Source organism: Phacochoerus africanus, chromosome 2 (genome assembly GCF_016906955.1).
Source record: "Phacochoerus africanus isolate WHEZ1 chromosome 2, ROS_Pafr_v1, whole genome shotgun sequence".
Lineage (NCBI taxonomy): Eukaryota > Metazoa > Chordata > Mammalia > Artiodactyla > Suidae > Phacochoerus > Phacochoerus africanus.
Genome location: NC_062545.1, coordinates 25,361,094 through 25,379,282, shown reverse-complemented (window position 1 = coordinate 25,379,282; position 18,189 = coordinate 25,361,094). Strand labels below are relative to the sequence as shown.

Below are 18,189 nucleotides of genomic sequence, written 5' to 3'. Positions count from 1 at the left end.
GCCACGACGGGAACTCCTAGAAATCTATATTGACCCAAGGTCAAGAATTAGCTTTGTCCAAGTAAAGTTTATTTGCAGTAGAACAAATTGGTTTTCAAAAATGCATTTTCTTTTGCAAATCAGATCATCCTGCTGCCACGTCTGTTGTTTTCTGAAGGCCTCTGCTCCTGGCTTACAGAATCAATGGCACTTTCCTCCTGGGAGACCTCAGCATTCAGCTCGTTGGGGGCGCTTTACTTCTTCTGTTAAGAGAGAAGTGCTGGCAGGAAGTCAAAGTCCAGGATCAGATGCGAGGGGTGTAGAGGAAGGGTGGCGGTTCTTGAAGGCCTGTGTGCGTTTAGAAGCCTCCCGGCGCTCCACCACCTGTCTGGAGTCAGCCCCCTTCTCGGGCGTCTCTTCGAGTTTCCTCCCCATAGGCTTGTTCCTGGGAGTGTGGGCGGCCCCATTCCTGAGCGCTGAAACTCTCTCCCCCCGCTCTCCACCCCCCGCCCTGCACACCAGCCTTTCTATTTGCCTCAGTCACTTCCTTCCTCAGCCTCTTCCTCCCCAGTTCGTGGAGAAGATAACCAGTCCGCACCTGCGCGGCTCCAGTTTTTCCTTAGAAAAGAAAAGGAGGTGAAGAGGTGAGTGATTGCCTGGGGAAGATGTGGCCAGGTAGAAAGGATGGGCAGGGGTAGCTGGTGGAAGCCAAGCAGCCGACGGGAGCTGCGGTGGAGAGCCGAGTCAGCGAGGGGGCTAAGGCGCCTGGAGGTTGTAACTGGCTTTGGGCGGAGCGGGTGCGGGGGACCGGGTGGGCGCGCCGCCGCGCCCCCCACCTCTCCAGCCGACTTCCGCACTCGGCTCACGTGACTTTTTGCCGGCTGGGGGCGGACCGGGCTGCGGGCAGTGCTGTGAAGATTTCTACCAAGCATCGTGTCTGCTTCGCACTTGGGGTGCCAGTTCCACAGAGCGGGGCGGGGACCGCCTGGGGGTAAGAGGACAGGCTACCCCCGGGAATTTCGTGGCTTCAGGGCAACGGACTCTGCGGCGCTTGCGGCGGGCGCAGATCTCTGTGCTCCCGGTTATATGTGCGGGGTAGGTGTAGTGAGGGGACACTGGTCACTCAGAGCCCCGGTTGGGGTTCATTTTCGTCGCCCGGTTGGGCGCTCTCTCTCCCGGCGCGCCAGGGCGCACCGACCACAGAGGAGCGGGAGCCGGCACTGGCGCGGGACTCGCGGAGACAAAGGCTTCCGGGATGCGGCCCTTCCCGAGGAGGCCACCCCGGAGCCCGCCGTGCGTCCCAGAGCAGAGGCCCGAGCCCTGAGCTCCCGAGCTCTGCGCTGGAACCTGTGGTGACCATGTGATGGCCTGCTGGTGACAGGGTCTTGGGACCCTTCCGGACAAGCTCCCGAACTTGCCTCAAGGATGACCAAATATGGAGTGTGTGCGCGCCAGCTAGGAGGCAGGAAGGAACCTAGTCATCCTTTGACCCGCACCAGCTGCTAGCCAGGGGTGGCAACGGAGGGCTGGGAAACGGTGGCCAGCCCTCGTATGGAGAGGTGGCTCCTGATTTCCAGATGATCCCTCTCTGGTAGACTTATTCCGGTAGAATATTATTCCCTAATTCGCTGACATTAGAAAATCTCCAGGTATTGCCTTGAAACTTAAAACAAAAAACAACAGCAACAACAACAAAACCTCAACCAAACACACAAAACCTATAGGAGGGTGCTTAAATATATTTTTAAGTGCACGTTGATGACGGGAGCATTTCAGCATATGGCCCAGTCCTCCGACATTCTGCTTTCTTTGTGATTCCCACGCACAATGCCTAATTGGATTCTGTCACAATTAGAGGGCCCACTAGCATCTGCCATCCCTTTCCCTTGAGTCTCCCATTGAGCGGCCCTTTCTTTCACTTAGACTTGCTCTGCCTGTGGCCTCTCATTGTTCTTGTTCTTGCTCCTTAACCCCAGTCCCAGGCTTCTGTCCTTGTAAAATATCATAGGCCTTCCAAGGATTGTGCAACAGAGTATTTTATGCTCCTTTGTCCTCATTAAATATTCAAATAAACCATGCCAAATTATGTATGCTAGCAATACTTTCTAAGCCTGTTATTTTCCTACTTGGAAGGGCCAATGCAGGGAGCCTTTCTTGCTTTGTAAGTATTCTGCCTTAATAAGTACCCAGCATGTAATATTTCACATAAATACGACTTACTGTTCATTTAGTGCAGTTTACATAATTACCAGCAAAAAAAAAAAAAGAACCAAAATGATGAGATAGAAAGAGCATTTAATTGTGGGAAGCCCCTCTGAGTCATTTCCATCATCCATAAAATGGGAATAAATAATGCTTTGCAAAGGTTCTTAGGTTTACCCAAGTTTACACAGATGAGCCTCAGGTGTAATCAATTACGAGGAAATTCTGGTTGCCTTCCCTTAAAATTGGATGAACTTACATCTGCTTAATATGATGCACGTATTCACACTACTTAAGGGTGGGATTTCCTCTTTGAGTCTCATTATTAAAGGAGAACTATGTCTGAAGTGTGTAGGCTGAAAGGAGTGGAAAACGAGGAACATTCAGGGTGGGAGGAAATCAAAGCACCTCAGAACTGGAGAGAGAGGACTGTAATCCCCTTAGACATGTCCCTTTCTCTTTTGTCCAGTGTGGGCTAATTTCCTCATCAACCCTCACAGAGCCATACTGCTTCTGCCAGCTTTATTTGTTTTTAGACACTTTTGACTTGTTAGTTTTTTCTCACATGGCTTCCAAATCTTTCTGTTCTGTTTATCTGTCCTACCCAATAAAGCAACAAAAAATAAGACTGTTCACATAAGTACATAAAAGGAGATTTAGCTTTTATTTTTAAAATGTTATTGTTTATTTATTTTTTAATTTTTTTTTTTTTTAGGGCCACACCTGCGGCATATGGAGGTTCCCAGGCTAGGGGTCAAACTGGAGCTACAGCTGCTGGCCTGTGCCACAGCCACAGCAACGTGGGATCCGAGCCTCAACTGTAACCTACACCACAGTTCACAGTAATACCAGGTCCCTGATGCACTGAATGAGGTCAGGGATCGAACTTGCATCCTCATGCATACTAGTCGGATTTGTTTTTGCTGCGTCACAATGAGAACTCCTCTTTTTAAATTTTTTGTTTATTTTTTTTAGGGCGGCACCTGCAGCATGTGGAAGTTCCCCATACAGCCTAGGAACTCAGGATCTAAGATCCACTGAGCGAGGCCAGGGATCAAACCTGCATCCTCATGGGTACTAGTCAGGTTCTTATCCTGCTGGGCCACAATGGGTACTTCTAATTTAAAAAAAAATAGCAGCAGGTCTTCTCTAAGATAATTTTTTTTTTCTACTGTACCTCATAACTTTAAATGTCAAGATTCTTTATAGAGTGCAAGTGACAGAAACTCAATTGAACCAGCTCAAGCAAAACCAGGATTGATTGGTTCTTCTAACTACAAAGTCCAGGATTGGCATTCCTAGTGTGATATAGTGGCGTAAGGATCCAGTGTTATCTCTAGTGGCTCTGGTCACTGCTCAGGCATGGATTTGATCCCCAGCCCCGAGCAATGGGTTAAGGATCCGGTGTTGCCACAACTGCAGTGTAGGTCGCAGCTACAGCTCAGATTTGATTCCTGGCCTGGGAACTTCCATAAGGAAGTCCAAGGTCATATACATATACAGGTTTAGTCATTGTTACGTGGCTGGATCTTTCTGTGTTAGCTTTATTCCTGGCAGGCTCTTTTCACATGGTAGCCATTTACATAGGGGCCATAAAGTTACACCTTAGAACCCAGTAGGGCTGAGTGTCATTTTACTAATACTTCTGGCAAAATTCTTGGTCTGACTCACTGTTCAGGATGGGATCACCTATCCTATGCCCCAAAACAATTATTCTGACTTTGAACCACTCCTGCAGTCTAGGATGAGGCTCTACCCAAGAAACATGAGTTTAGAGTAAGGAAAAAAAGGCTCTATGCAAACAAAAACTAGACTGCTGGTGCCAGAAGGCAGAAAGGGTGCTGAGTAGGAAAATATGACAGCTATCCACCACACTGACATTAACAGGATTTTTCTTACCATTATTCTCATGGCATGTCTTTCAGTTGCGTCCTCTGGGTATATTTTAGCTTTTTAGTCTCTCTCTTAAACTCGATCTTGAATTGAATATAATACTATAAATAATAATTTCCCCAACACTAAGTTCCCCCATTTGAACACTATAATTTTTGATATTGGATTTTATGTGGGTGCAATTAACCTAAGATGTTACATTTTACTGCAATACAAGCTTCTTCAATTGTAAGATTTATACAAAAGTGTAGCAGATGGTAGCGATGCTTTAAGTTACTGGATGTTAGAAATCTGGGCCCAGGAGGTCCCGTCGTGGCGCAGTGGTTAACGAATCCGACTAGGAACCATGAGGTTGCGGGTTCGGTCCCTGCCCTTGCTCAGTGGGTTAACGATCCGGCGTTGCCGTGAGCTGTGGTGTAGGTTGCAGACGCAGCTCGGATCCCGCGTTGCTGTGGCTCTGGCGTAGGCTGGCAGCTACAGCTCCGATTCAACCCCTACCCTGGGAACCTCCATATGCCGAGGGAGCGGCCCTAGAAATGGCAAAAAGACAAAAAAAAAAAAGAAAGAAATCTGGGGCTCCAATCAATATCATTTAAACATAGATATGGAGTTCCCGTCGTGGCTCAGCAGTTAACGAATCTGACTAGCATCCACAAGGATGCAGGTTCGATCCCTGGCCTTGATCAGTGGGTTAAGGATCCAGCATTGCCGTGAGCTGTGGTGTAGGTCACAGACACGGCTTCTTATGGAAACTCCTTCTTCCTTTGCTGTGGCTGTGGTGCAGGCCAGCAGCTACAGCTCTGATTCAACCCCTAGCCTGGGAATCTCCATGTGCTACAGGTGCGGCCCTAAAAAAAAATATATATATATATATACACACACACATACACACACACATATATATATAAAACATAGATATAATTCTTGTTTGTAAAAAGCTACCAGGAATTGGTTACAATCTGTCTGAATACAGTTGTTTCTTTCAAATCATCACCGCTAAAGTAAACCATTCACACAAACCCACTCTTCTGGTCCTTTATTTGATTTGGACAACTTATGATTTGAAAACAGACAATTGATGGCCAGCTACTCATGCTTTCTGACCCTCATGTTGCTGTTTTCATTGTAAAATTACTTCCTTCTTATGGAAACTCCTTCTTCCTTTACTTCTCTGTTGGGTTTCTCTGTTCCAGCTCTACCTGTTCTTTCCTAGTTCTTGCTCGTTGTCTCCTTCCACTTTCTTTAGGTGTTTGCCAGCCACCCCCGCTTTTTCGTCTCTCTAAGTATGCATCCTCCCTCCCAGAGCCCCTCTCAATTCCTTATTTGAATCTGCAGCTCCATGGGGACAACTCCCACAGGTCCCATTCCCTTCCTTCTCCTGCCTCTGCTCATTTTTCAGCCTGCAAACCAGTTTTTTCTTGAACTCCTGCTCTTGGTGCCACACGTGGTCCAGCAGGGAGCATGACAGTCAGATCCCACAAAGGAGCTCATCTTCTAGTGGTAAAAGCCCAGAAGCTGGTCATTCAATCAAGTGAAATGATGAGGGTGCACAGTGCTGTAGGAACACGCATGGGGGAGCTCTTCTACTGCAGGCTTTCAGGGAGGGCTTCCTGGAGGAGGTTGTATCTCACCTGGGACTGGATGAGTGGAAGTTAGCCCCAAGAAAGAGAAATAGCCAGAGTCTGGGTTGAAGAAATAGTGCACGCGAAGGCTGGAGTGAGAGAGTGAGGGGCATTTGAGGGATAAAAAGAAGCCCGCTGTAGCTGCAGCCTGGAGTTCAAGAGGGTAGATTTGAGGTGGTTGGAATGGTGGACGGAGCCCAGCCCACAGGGGACCTCATGAGCCAAGGGATGTCTCATAGCTTCAGTTAGTCCTGCATTCCTCCTTTTCCAAAAATAAATGGTCTTCACCAGAGGCTCGTCATTGCAGTCAGATTGTATTGGGCCCTGCTGGAGTGGGGCACAATGCCCTGCCTCTAACCCGGAAGTTGTCATTGCACTGACCTATGGTATTAAAGTGGTCTTTGATCCACCTGGACCTGCCTTTCTCACTACACTGCAGGCTCTCAGAGGGGAGGGGTTGTGTCGGTCTATCCTGGCTCCTCCAACTCCTAGGTTAGGGCCTGTCCCAAGTGTGCTGCATTTGGGGGTTTGTTTTGGTTTTGTTTTTTTGCTTCTGTCCTTTTGCATATATTTTTCTCTGTGCCTAGAATATCCATTCCTAACTATCTGCCTGCCACTCCTCCCCAGTGGCCTCTATGAAACCTTCTGTGGCTTCCTCCTGCTGCCATAATGCCTTGGACCCATCGCTCAGAGTGCTAGTCAGAGTTCCCGCTATGGCCTCACAGTGGGTTAAGAATACGACTGCAGCAGCTGGGTGTCACTGAGGTGTTGGGTGTGCCCTGCACAGTGGGTTAAAGGATCTTGCACTGCTGCAGCTGCCAAGTAGGTCGCAGCTGCAGCTGGGATTCAATTCGTGGCTGAGGAACTTCCATATGCCCCTTGAACCCCCATTAAAAAAAAAAAAAAGAATTTTTGTCACATTGTTATTCAGGCCTTTCTCAGCTTATGGACAGTGAGTTCCCTGAAGACAGGTCCTATGTCACTCACTTTTGTATTTTTGATGCTGAGCAGAGCAAGGGCTTAGAGTTAATAGTGGGTGCAAGGAGATGGCTTCATTCTTCCCAGTAGACTGTATAGAATAAGAGTGGGGTCAGCCCAGAGGGGCAGTTATAAAGATTGGGGGAAATGGAGGTACTTTAGGGCCAGGTATATTATGCAGTTATTTTTAGGAAGAGGGACATGACAAATAAATAGTGACAAATGCTACATGAAAAGAGAAAAGGCCTTTGGATTTGACAAGATGTGCTTAATGGAATGTAGAAATTGTAGTAAAGCAGATTTATTTATTTATTTATTTATTTTTTATTATTTTTTTTGCTATTTCTTTGGGCCGCTCCCGCGGCATATGGAGGTTCCCAGGCTAGGGGTTGAATCAGAGCTGCAGCCCCCGGCCTACGCCAGAGCCACAGCAACGCGGGATCCGAGCCGCGTCTGCGACCTACACCACAGCTCACGGCAACGCCGGATCGTTAACCCACTGAGCAAGGGCAGGGACCGAACCCGCACCCTCATGGTTCCTAGTCGGATTCGTTAACCACTGCGCCATGACGGGAACTCCAGATTTATTTTTTTTCTCCCTCAGGCAGCAATGAATGTGGATCACGAGGTTAACCTCTTGGTGGAGGAAATTCACCGTCTGGGTTCAAAAAGTAAGTATTATAACACAGATACAGTATTTCTTCTGACTTTGCCTTACCGTAGGTAGGACTGACTTTTTTTTTTTTTTGTCTTTTTGCCATTTCTTGGGCTGCTCCCACGGCATATGGAGGTTCCCAGGCTAGGGGTCTAATCGGAGCTGTAGTCTCCGGCCTACACCAGAGCCACAGCAACGCGGGATCCGAGCCGCGTCTGCAGCCTACACCACAGCTCACGGCAACGCCGGATCGTCAACCCGCTGAGCAAGGGCAGGGATTGAACCCGCAACCTCATGGTTCCCAGTCGGATCCGTTAACCACTGCGCCACGACGGGAACTCCGGACTGACTTTTTTGGTTGACGCCCATAGAGGGCTCACCCAGGGTTTCAGCCCCTGCTGTCAGCCCCAGGTGATATCTGGCCTCAGCCATGTGATCTGGAGACATAGCTGTTGGGGGTATTGTGACTCTGATACAAAGAATGGTTAGGATATTTCATTATCCTTTGAATGGGAAAAAAAAAAAAATTTCTGTGCTTCTTTAATCTGGCTACACTGAAGTCTTGTAATTGGATCATATTCATATGTTTATTTGTCATACTATTAACGTTCTTTTTTTTTTAATTTTTTTTTTAGGGCTGTTCTTCTGGCATATGGAGGTTCCCAGGCTAAGGGTCAAATTGGAGGTGTAGCTGCTGGCCTATACCACAGCCACAGCAAGGTTAGATCCGAGCTGTGTCTATGACCTACACCACAGCTCATGGCAACACCAGATCCTTAACCCAATGAGCGAGGTCAGGGATCAAACATGCATCCTCATGGATACTGGTCGAGTTTGTTACAGCTGAGTCATGACAAAAACTCCCTTAACAATCATTTTTTCTGTTTTACTCTGCCACTGTTGCAAATTCCCAGATGACTAGGGACTCAAATGGAAAGTATAATAAATTGTCTTTTTTCCTCCAAATTTTTGAGTTTTGTATGATCAGCTATTTATGTACATACATTTAACTAAAAGAACTCATCCTTTAGGTAGCTTTTTTTATTTTTAAGTCAACTTTTCCTTCGGCAGCATAGCAGCTGTGGAAAAATTCGTGACGTAAAACTGGTAGTATTAGTGTCCTTTTCCTAAGTTGTAATGAAAGCAACTATTATTATGCTTATAGCTGTAAGTATTTCATACATCTCAGACCAGACATGTAAGAGTTTGGGGAGCATTTTGAAAACTGTAAGAGCAATAGGCATATTTAACAACAACTAGGGTAATGGAATCCAAAGTTTAAAAATTATATCATGTAAATGAAAAACGATTTTGAAAAGTACCTTATAGGAGTTGTCTTGTCATTATAACTTGATTCTTCTTACTTATAGCTCTGTTATGTATGACTTACAAATCATTTGAAATAACAAGAGGTACTTAGAAAATCCCATCAAGCCATTAGTATCAAATGTCCCCTGTACTGGTTTTCTACTGCTGATGTAACATTGCTACAAGCTTTGTGACATATAGTTACACATTTAATATCTTAATGGTTGTGTAAGGTGGGAATCATCTTGGTCTATTTGGGCTGCTATAGCAAAATATCCCAGACTGGGTGGCTTATAAACAGCAGAAATGTATTGCTAACAATTCTAGAGGCTGGAAGTCCAAGAGCAGGGAACCAACATGGTCGGGTTGGAGTACTCTTCCAGGCCACAGACTTCTTGTATCTTCACATGGTGAAAAGGACTAGGGCTCTTTGCAAGCATTTTATCTCTCTCTCTCATTGTGCATACAATGGTATATAACGTTGTGTAAGTTTCATGTGCTACACTACAGCAAGCTCACCGCCAAAAGGTGGATGGATGGATGGAGTCCATACAGTTGATCTCCTTTACCCATTTTGCCTCCCCCTTCTCCCCTCCTTCCCCACTCTTTCCCTTCTGGTAACCACTACTCTGTTCTCTGTATTTACGTGCTTGTTTTTGTTTGGTTTGGCTTGTTCAATTGTTTGGGAGTTCCATTTATTTTTTATATTTTGCAGATGAGTGAAATCCTATGGTATTTGTTTTTCTCTGACTTATTTCACTTAAAAATAATACCCTCAACATCCCTGTTGTCACAAATGGCAGAGTTTCATCCTTTTTTATGGCTGATGAAATCTTGCAGCCTCTTTTATTAGACATTAATCTTTATGACTCATGACTGTACATCCTTACACCCCCATGAGTTTAGCGCTTCTCAAAGGCCCCCACCTGCTAATATCATCACCTTGCCCAACCATAGCCATTCAGTCCATAGCAGAGTCTGATAAAGGTCTCCTGAGCTAAAATCAAGGTGTTGGCAGGGTGCGTGCCTTTCTGGAGACTCTAGAGAATTTCCTAGTCTTCTTCTAGCTTCCAGAGGCAGTCTGCATTCCTTGGCTGATGGTTCCCTTTCTCCATCCACAACTTGTTGGGTCCTCACATCGCATCACTCTAATCAAACAAATGAAAACCTTTCCTAACCCCATTCTTCTCCCACCCACTTCACCACATTCACCTCTTGGAAGGTTAGTGCATCTTATTTTCAGAAGTCATGCTCCTACCTATAATCCTCATTTCTACGTTCTCAGTTTCTCCTGAGTTCTCTGAGGTCATGTCCCTCTTGGGAGTAGTACTGTTGTTTGGATGGTTAAAGATAGAAAGATGTATTTCCAAAGATTTGTAGGGTTTTCTGCTCTCTTAGATTTTTCTTGACATCAGCTTAGTGTTTACTGGTCAGAGTCAATTGCATTTAAAAGTCTAACCTCTATATCCCTAGCTCAGTGTTATTATTCTACTACGGCAAACTGAACCTGCACTTCAAAAAATGAGCAGCTTTACAAACCAGATGACTGCGAAGTAATTATCATAACTTCTATAAGGATGAAAATACTTTGAGTGTTGCAGCTTCACCAGGTCTCCTTCACTTACCTGTTCCTTGTAATAGATGACTTATTGAGTTGGAAAACATCTATGAAGATAGAGTATCTACTGACAGATGATGGTTAATTATTTAGGTTGTGTCAAATAATTTTGACTAATCTAAATTATGATTTAGGGAGTTCCCGTCGTGGCGCAGTGGTTAACGAATCCGACTAGGAATCATGAGGTTGCGGGTTCGGTCCCTGCCCTTGCTCAGTGGGTTAACGATCCGGCATTGCCGTGAGCTGTGGTGTAGGTCGCAGACGCAGCTCGGATCCTGCGTTGCTGTGGCTCTGGCGTAGGCCGGTGGCTACAGCTCCGATTCAACCCCTAACCTGGGAACCTCCATATGCCGCGGGAGCGGCCCAAGAAATAGCAACAACAACAACAACAAAAGACAAAAAAAAATTATGATTTAAATTAATCATACTTAGACTAATCTAAATAGCTGAAGTAATAACTAATACTAATAGCTGAAGTAAATAACTAATCTAATTAGCTGAAGTTGGAAATTGATGAATTTAATTTTATCTATTTCTTTTAAAATAGATTTTTTAAAATCTTATTTTTCATCCAGTTGAAAGAACTAAGTGGATAAAGATCTTTTGGAGATTTAAATTCTTTCATTGGACAAATATTTCTTTTCTTTTTTTTGGACAAATATTTCTTGAGTGCTGCCTTTGTGTTCAAGTGCTGGAGGTGGAAAAATAAATAAAATTCCAGCCCAGCCCTCGTGGGTCTCTAAGTAGTGAGGGAACAGACAGATGAACTGGAAGCGTGTGTTGGGAAGTAGTTAAAAGCGTATGCTCTGAAGTCAGACTCTGGGAATGAATTCTAGTGCTCCTTTTCATTCTTGCGTGTGACCTTGGGCACATTTCTCTCTTTTTTTGCTTTCTTTTCTCCTTTTTTTTTTTTTTTTTTGTCTTTTTGCCATTTCTTGGGCCGCTCCCGCAGCATATGGAGGTTCCTAGGCTAGGGGTCCAATCGGAGCTGTAGCCACCGGCCTACACCACAGCCGCAGCAACACAGGATCCGAGCCACATCTGCAACCTACACCACAGCTCACAGCAATGCTGGATGTTAACCCACTAAGGCCAGGGATTGAACCCACAACCTCATGGTTCCTAGTCGGATTCGTTAACCACTGCGCCATGACAGGAACTCCTTCTTTTCTTTTTTTTTTTTTTTTGCTTTTAGGGCCTCCTGTGGCATATGGAGGTTCCCAGGTTAGGGGTCTAATCGGAGCTACAGCTGCGGCCTACACCACTGTCACAACAACACCAGATCCGAGCTGCATCTGCAACCTATACCACAGCTCACAGTAACGCTGTATCCTTAACCCACTGAGCGAGGCCAGGTATCAAACCCTCAACCTCCTGGTTCCTAGTGGGATTTGTTTCTGCTGTGCCATGATGAGAACTCCTTGGGCACATTTCTAAACAGTTCTGTGCCTTGGTTTCCTTAATTGTCTAGTAATACTACTCTCTTTCAATGAGTATTGAAGACACTTGTTCTTCACACTTTAAAATCTCTATAATGAGGATGTATTTTATCATCCACAGTGAGCTGTTGTTAAATTGGCAGTTTAATTGGAACATAAAATAGTGGTGCTTCTTGCAGTCAATTGTGTCCTATCTTCAACAAAATGATTGAGTTTTAGTGACTGTAAAATGCATTGAACGGTTCTGGGAAGGTAGCAAGTCCTCAGTAAAGTTAGCTATTATTACGATAATGGGTGGTGAGTGCTCTGATTGATATATACTCAGTGTCATAAGAAGAGCTCTTGACTGAAGGAATCACAGAGGACTTCTCAGAGAAGGTGACATTTGAGTCTCCATTTTTGAAGGAAAAAAAAATTTAGCTAGGTAAAAGGGTCTGGAATGTTGGGCAGTTGGCTCAACATGGGCAGAATTACCAGGGGAGGTGTCTCCTGTCACCTTGGGTAACAGCAAGTCCCTCATTTTGACTGGATCACAAGGTGCATGGAACCATATGGTGGGAGACCAGGTGAGAGATGTGTTCAAGGGCCAGAGGATGGAGAGTCTTATTCACTTTATTTCAGAGGTGATAGGGAGCCACTGAAAGATGAAAGTAGAAGTGTATCAGTTAAGTCTGCACCTTACAAAGTTTCTTCCTGTATTGGGGGTGAAAATGGAGAAGGGAAGGCTGGTAAGTAGTCTTGCTGTTACCCATGTGAGCATCAGTTTGGGCCTGAACAGTGGAATTAATTGTCTGTGGAGAGAAGAGGCTACAAGACCCGAAAATACAAAGAAAGTGGCATCACATGGACTTTTGTCAAATTGAGAGGTGAGTGGGCAGGAGAACCCCGAGATTACAGCCAGGTTGCTGCCTTTGGTGTCTTTGAAAAAACTTAACCTCAGTTGAGAATTTACCATAAGCTGGGCACTTCAAAAAAGACTTTACCAAGAGTCTATCTTTTAGTCCTTGCAATGACCCTGTGAGGGGTATTTTTAACCTCATCTTATGGATGAAGTAACTGTAGCTCAGAAAGCTTGATGGACCTGCCAAGTTACCTAGTAGCTCCACTGATTTCTTTTTTTTTTGTCTTTTTTTTGTCTTTTTGTCTGTTGTTGTTGTTGTTGCTATTTCTTGGGCCGCTCCCGCGGCATATGCAGGTTCCCAGTCTAGGAGGTTGAATCGGAGCTGTAGCCACCGGCCTACGCCAGAGCCACAGCAACGCAGGATCCGAGCCGCGTCTGCGACCTACACCACAGCTCACGGCAACGCCGGATCGTTAACCCACTGAGCAAGGGCAGGGACCGAACCCACAACCTCATGGTTCCTAGTCGGATTCGTTAACCACTGCGCCACGACGGGAACTCCTCCACTGATTTCTGTAATGAGTGAGAGATTCTTACTGCAAACAGAGCTCGTGCTGCTGGAAGTTAAAAAATCAAACAGGTACATCTTTGCTTTCCAGGCCAAGCGTAGTCAGGTTCTCTGTTTTCCTTTCCAAACTTATTTCCTCCCTCTCTCCTCTTAGATGGTTCACTTGAGGTGAGTGAATTACTCACTGTTCCCCTAGCCACTTACTTGTTTCACCCCGTGCCTATGGCTTGGCACATTCCCCTAGGTCTCACTGAGAACTGAACCAACAGTCACTGATCAAGTGCTTGGCATGTGCTTTGTGCTTTACGACTGAGTCCTCAACTCAGGGAGATATTAAGACCCCATTTTACAGATGAGGAAACTGAGGCTTTTGGAGCTTACTCAAGTTCTCAAGGCCAAACAGGCAGATGGCCACGATTTCAACTGAGGACTGTTAGGTTTTGAAAAGAAGGTCCATGTTATGTTCACTTTAAAGTTGAGAACAGACACTGCCCTTCGTGAAGTTTCCCTTCCTGTTCTAACCCAAGATCATCTTGCTCTTGACATCCAGTCATGTATTGCTCTGTACTGTTGCTTTACCTGTTGTGTGTGTTTATTTCCTTGTGGCGATGGAAGCTGTGTCTATGACAGCTAGAAAGTGACTCTGGACTTCCTTCTCTCTGCCTCTAGTGCCCAGCACAGTGCTGTACCCATAGTAGGAGTTTACTGAGGTCGGAAGCCCTGGCAGGCAGTGCAGGAACTCAAGAACCCTTGTCACTGTGATGACCATCTTCTTTGCAAGGGGTGCAGCTTTTTGAGGGGAGAACTCAGAGCAGTGTGGTAGGATATGGTCAAGGGTTCCGCCAGGTAGATGGAGGGATTCAGCCAACAGTGGGGAGGTTATCTTAGAGATTTCAGCTGATTGACTTTTAACCAAAGATCCATTTTTGTGTACCTTAATTTTTTTTTTTCTCTTTTTGCCATTTCTTGGGCCGCTCCCATGGCATATGTAGGTCCCAGGCTAGGGGTCAAAATGGAACTGTAGCTGCCGACCTACACCAGAGCCACAGCAACACGGGATCCGAGCCACGTCTGCAACCTATACCACAGCTCACGGCAACGCCAGATCGTTAACCCACTGAGCAAGGGCAGGGATTGAACCCGCAACCTCATGGCTCCTAGTCGGATTTGCTAACCACTGAGCCATGACAGGAACTGCCTGTACCTTAATTTTAAAAAAGACTTTATTTTTTGGAAAAATTAAGAGGAAGGTACAGAGAGTTCCTACCTACCTCCTGCCCTCACACATGCATAGTCTCCCCCCTTAGCAACATCCCCCACTAGAGTGGTACCTTTGTTATGGGTGATGACACTGCACTGCCACATCATTTTCACCCAGAGTTCATGGATTACATTTCACTCTTGGTGTTGCTCATTCTGTGGGTTTGGACTAGTGTGTAATGACATGTCTTCGTCCTTATAGTATCATACAAGGTATCCTCACTGCCTTTATCCTCTGCCTCTTCATCTTTCACCCATCCTAACCACCAGAAACCACTGATCTTTTTACTTAGTTTTACCTTTCGCCATAGTTTTGCCTTTTCCAGAATATCCCATAGTTTGAACCATAAGCATGTAGCTTTTTCAGATTGTCTTCTTTCTCTCTGTAATACATATTTATGCTTCCTTCATGCCTTTTCATGGCTTGATAGCTCATTTCTTTTTAGTTACCTTAATTTTTAACTCCTGTACTAAAAACTAGCCTTCAAACTAGATCTTGTAGGGATCCTAGCAAATATAAATTTCTTCATTTTTTAAGGTTACCACTAGCTCCCTGGGGGTTCTAAGCATGTTCAGAATACACTTTGAGAAACACTGCTCCCGACCTGGGATTTCTCTTGTAGTTTTATTGATTTAACAACTAATAGGAGTTCCTGCCGCGGCACAGTGGAAATGAATCCAACTAGGAACCATGAGGTTTTGGGTTCGATCCCTTGCCTCGCTCAGTGAGTTAAGGATCTGGTGTTGCCATGAGCTGTGCTGTAGATTGGCAGCTGTAGCTCTGATTCGACCCCTAGACTGGGAACCTCCATGTGCTGGGAGTATGGCCCCAAAAAGCCAAAAAAAAAAAAAAAAAAGGGAAACATCTAACATAACAAAGAGAAAATTGAAATTTAGACAGAGAGGAATTGCCCACCACTATAGTAGCTCAGTAACACGTTCACTTCTTATTCATGTTTCTTGGTTCTCTTCCATGCTCAGATGATACTAAGGCTAGGCGATGTACTGCACATTGCATTTATTCCATTACTTTTTGAATCTGGCAAGAGGTTACACTGAATTTTTGACCGTTGACTGTTAGATTGTACTCTTGGTTAACCTATGGTTAGATGGCGTTTGGGGTTAGTAGATACAAACTATTACATCTAGAATGGATAAGCAATGAGGTCCTGCTGTATAGCACAGAGAACTATTTCCAATCGCTTGGGGTAGAATTTGATAGATGATAATATGAGTAAAAGAATGTATATTTATGTATAACTGGGTCACTTTGCTATACAGCAGAAATTGATAGAACATTGTAAATCAAGTATAATAAAATTTTTTAATTAAAAAAATCATATGGATTGGCCATACATGGTGGCAAAAAACAGATTTTTGCATTGGCTAATGTTGTGCTTTTTCAAATTAGATGCCGATGGAAAATTAAGTGTGAAATTTGGGGTCCTATTCCGAGATGACAAATGTGCCAACCTCTTTGAAGCATTGGTAGGAACTCTCAAAGCTGCGAAACGAAGGAAGATCATTACATACCCAGGAGAGCTACTTTTGCAAGGCGTTCATGATGATGTTGACATTATATTGCTGCAAGATTAATGTGGTTTGCATAGCTTTGTTTATTGGTTTTTGTTTGTTTCTGCTAAACTGGAATATTATGTCAAAGGACAAACACACGAGCATACTTAGTGTATTTTTGTAGAACTTTGTAACAAAAGGAGACTCATTTTAGAAGTCTGTCCTTTTTTATATCTTGAAAGCAAACTTATGTGTTACACTGTAAGACAAACAAAACCTATTCTTTTTCTCAGGAATCTGGTTGGGAAATGTAGGCAGTGAGGCTTTTTTGGTGCAGGTACAAGAGTGTTTCATAAATCATTCTTAGACAATTTCTACAGATATTTGACATTCTGTGAAATCACGAAGCAAACTTGAAGACCAGCTCCCACAAGGAATATAACGTTTATGTAATAAAAACATGGAACTCTCTTAACATTGCCTTATTGCCTTATTTTGTCATTTGAGATTTATGGGCCTTGCAAAATTGAGTTTTTGCATCAAGATTGGGTAACTGCGGTAAAACAATTTGAAGAAAAATCCTCTTAAAAATTCTACAGAATTTAAAAAGTAGGGATGGTTAGTGTTATGATTGGACCCTATAAAATGTTGACTTTGATGCCTATCCCTGGATTAGGGGCCATCCAAAAAATATAACCTAAAAACTTTACTTTCTAACTGGATTGGTTAGATCCATCTGAAACAATACAGGATCATTTATAATTGAGTGTTGCAGCTTCTAGTATAGAACTGAAAATGATACAGAATCTCAAGGAGGATAAAACCAGTGAAAGGCCTGATGGTTGGAAGAGGTATAGAGCAGGCAGAATTCGCAGGATTGGAGCTGATTATATCCAGAGTGGAAAAGTTGGGATGGTGAGGGTGATGACTCAAGGTAAGGCAAGGGACATCAATTGGCAAGGTATGATCTTGTGAAAGGTAGGAATTCCAGTTGACTGGAATGTTAGGGAGAGAGGTGATTCAGATTAGCTAATTAGAGTGGAAACTGGGAAGCCAGGAAGAGGAGTTTGCACAAGAATTTGGACAGGGGTGTTCCATGAAGAAAGTGATGTTTTGTGAGGGTAGATGTGCCACTGGTAACAAGAGTGGACTGTAGAGGTTACAGATGTAGTCAGACAAGCCAATTAAAACACTACTCAAGAATCTCATGGGTTTGGTGATAAAGCAAAGACAGAGGAAGGATGGACTCCAAGCACACTTTAAAGGAAACTAATTCTCTGTTATTAGTACATTTTCTACTGTGACAGGACCCTAGCAGTATTCACTGGCATTTCATAGTCATTGGCAACATTTATTGAGCATCTATTATCCTAATCTTCATGTAACCCAGTGAGGTAGGTACTAATAGTATCTCCCATTTTATTTTATTTTTTTTTTGTCTTTTTTTGCTGTTTCTTGGGCTGATCCGATGGCATATGGAGGTTCCCAGGCTAGGGGTCTAATCCGAGCTATAGCCGCCGGCCTATGCCACAGCCACAGAAACGCGGAATCTGAGCCACATCTGTGACTCACACCACAGCTCACGGCAATGCCGGATCCTTAACCCACTGAGCAAGGCCAGGGATCAAACCAGCAACCTCATGGTTCCTAGTCGGATTTGTTAACCACTGAGCCACAATGGGAACTCCCGTATCTCCCATTTTATAGAACAGGTAAGAGAGGCACAGAAAAGTTAAACACTTATCCAAGTTCATCTATCCAGAAAGTGGGCAAGTCAGGATTTTGAAGTTTGACTCATCAAACTGGTAAGTCCAGGGATGTGATGGACTTCAGGCATGGTTGGCTCCAGGAACTCAACCAATGTTGTTTAAATACTCTGCCTTCCCATATTGGTTCTGATGCCTTCTTTTTTTTTTTTTTTGTCTTTTTGCCTTTTCTAGGATGGCTTCCCATGGCATATGGAGGTCCCAGGCTAGGGGTCTAATCGGAGCTGTAGCTGCCGGCCTACACCAGAGCCACAGCAACTCAGGATCCGAGCCACATCTGCGACCTACACCACAGCTTACGGCACCGCTGGATTGTTAACCCACTGAGCAAGGCCAGGGACTGAACCCGCAACCTCATGGTCCCTAGTCGGATTTGTTAACCACTGTGCCACAACAGGAACTCCTCTGATGCCTTCTTTGGTGCATTCTTTTTCTAGTCTAAATAGGTTTCCTGTCTATAGGTGGGAGGATGCCTGCTGGTAGTTACAAATTCACCTGCTCTTAGATTAAGAGCCCTAGTGAGGAGAGAATTTATTATATCTAAT

The 18,189-nt window shown here is 44.5% G+C and overlaps 1 protein-coding gene across 2 annotated transcripts; it reads left to right on the top strand.

The window, feature by feature from the left end:
• The first annotated feature begins 302 nt into the window (after positions 1-302).
• Positions 303-16,353, top strand: ABRACL (ABRA C-terminal like). 2 transcript variants are annotated; one of them, XM_047770081.1, is made up of 3 exons: positions 303-623; positions 7,279-7,345; positions 15,775-16,353. In XM_047770081.1, exons 2-3 carry the CDS (start codon positions 7,285-7,287, stop codon positions 15,957-15,959), a joined length of 246 nt encoding a protein of 81 aa, XP_047626037.1. In that variant the 5' UTR covers positions 303-623; positions 7,279-7,284; the 3' UTR covers positions 15,960-16,353. The 2 variants fall into 2 exon arrangements, with proteins under 2 accessions (XP_047626037.1, XP_047626038.1); XM_047770082.1 differs by lacking the exon at positions 303-623 and adding an exon at positions 850-970.
• Positions 16,354-18,189: the final 1,836 nt, after the last annotated feature.

Coding starts and splice junctions, on each gene's coding strand:
- ABRACL (XM_047770081.1), top strand. CDS start 7,285: ATGAATGTGGATCACGAGGTTAACCTCTTGGTGGAGGAAATTCACCGT. Junction 7,346..15,774: donor TCACCGTCTGGGTTCAAAAA/GTAAGTATTATA, acceptor TTTTCAAATTAG/ATGCCGATGGAAAATTAAGT.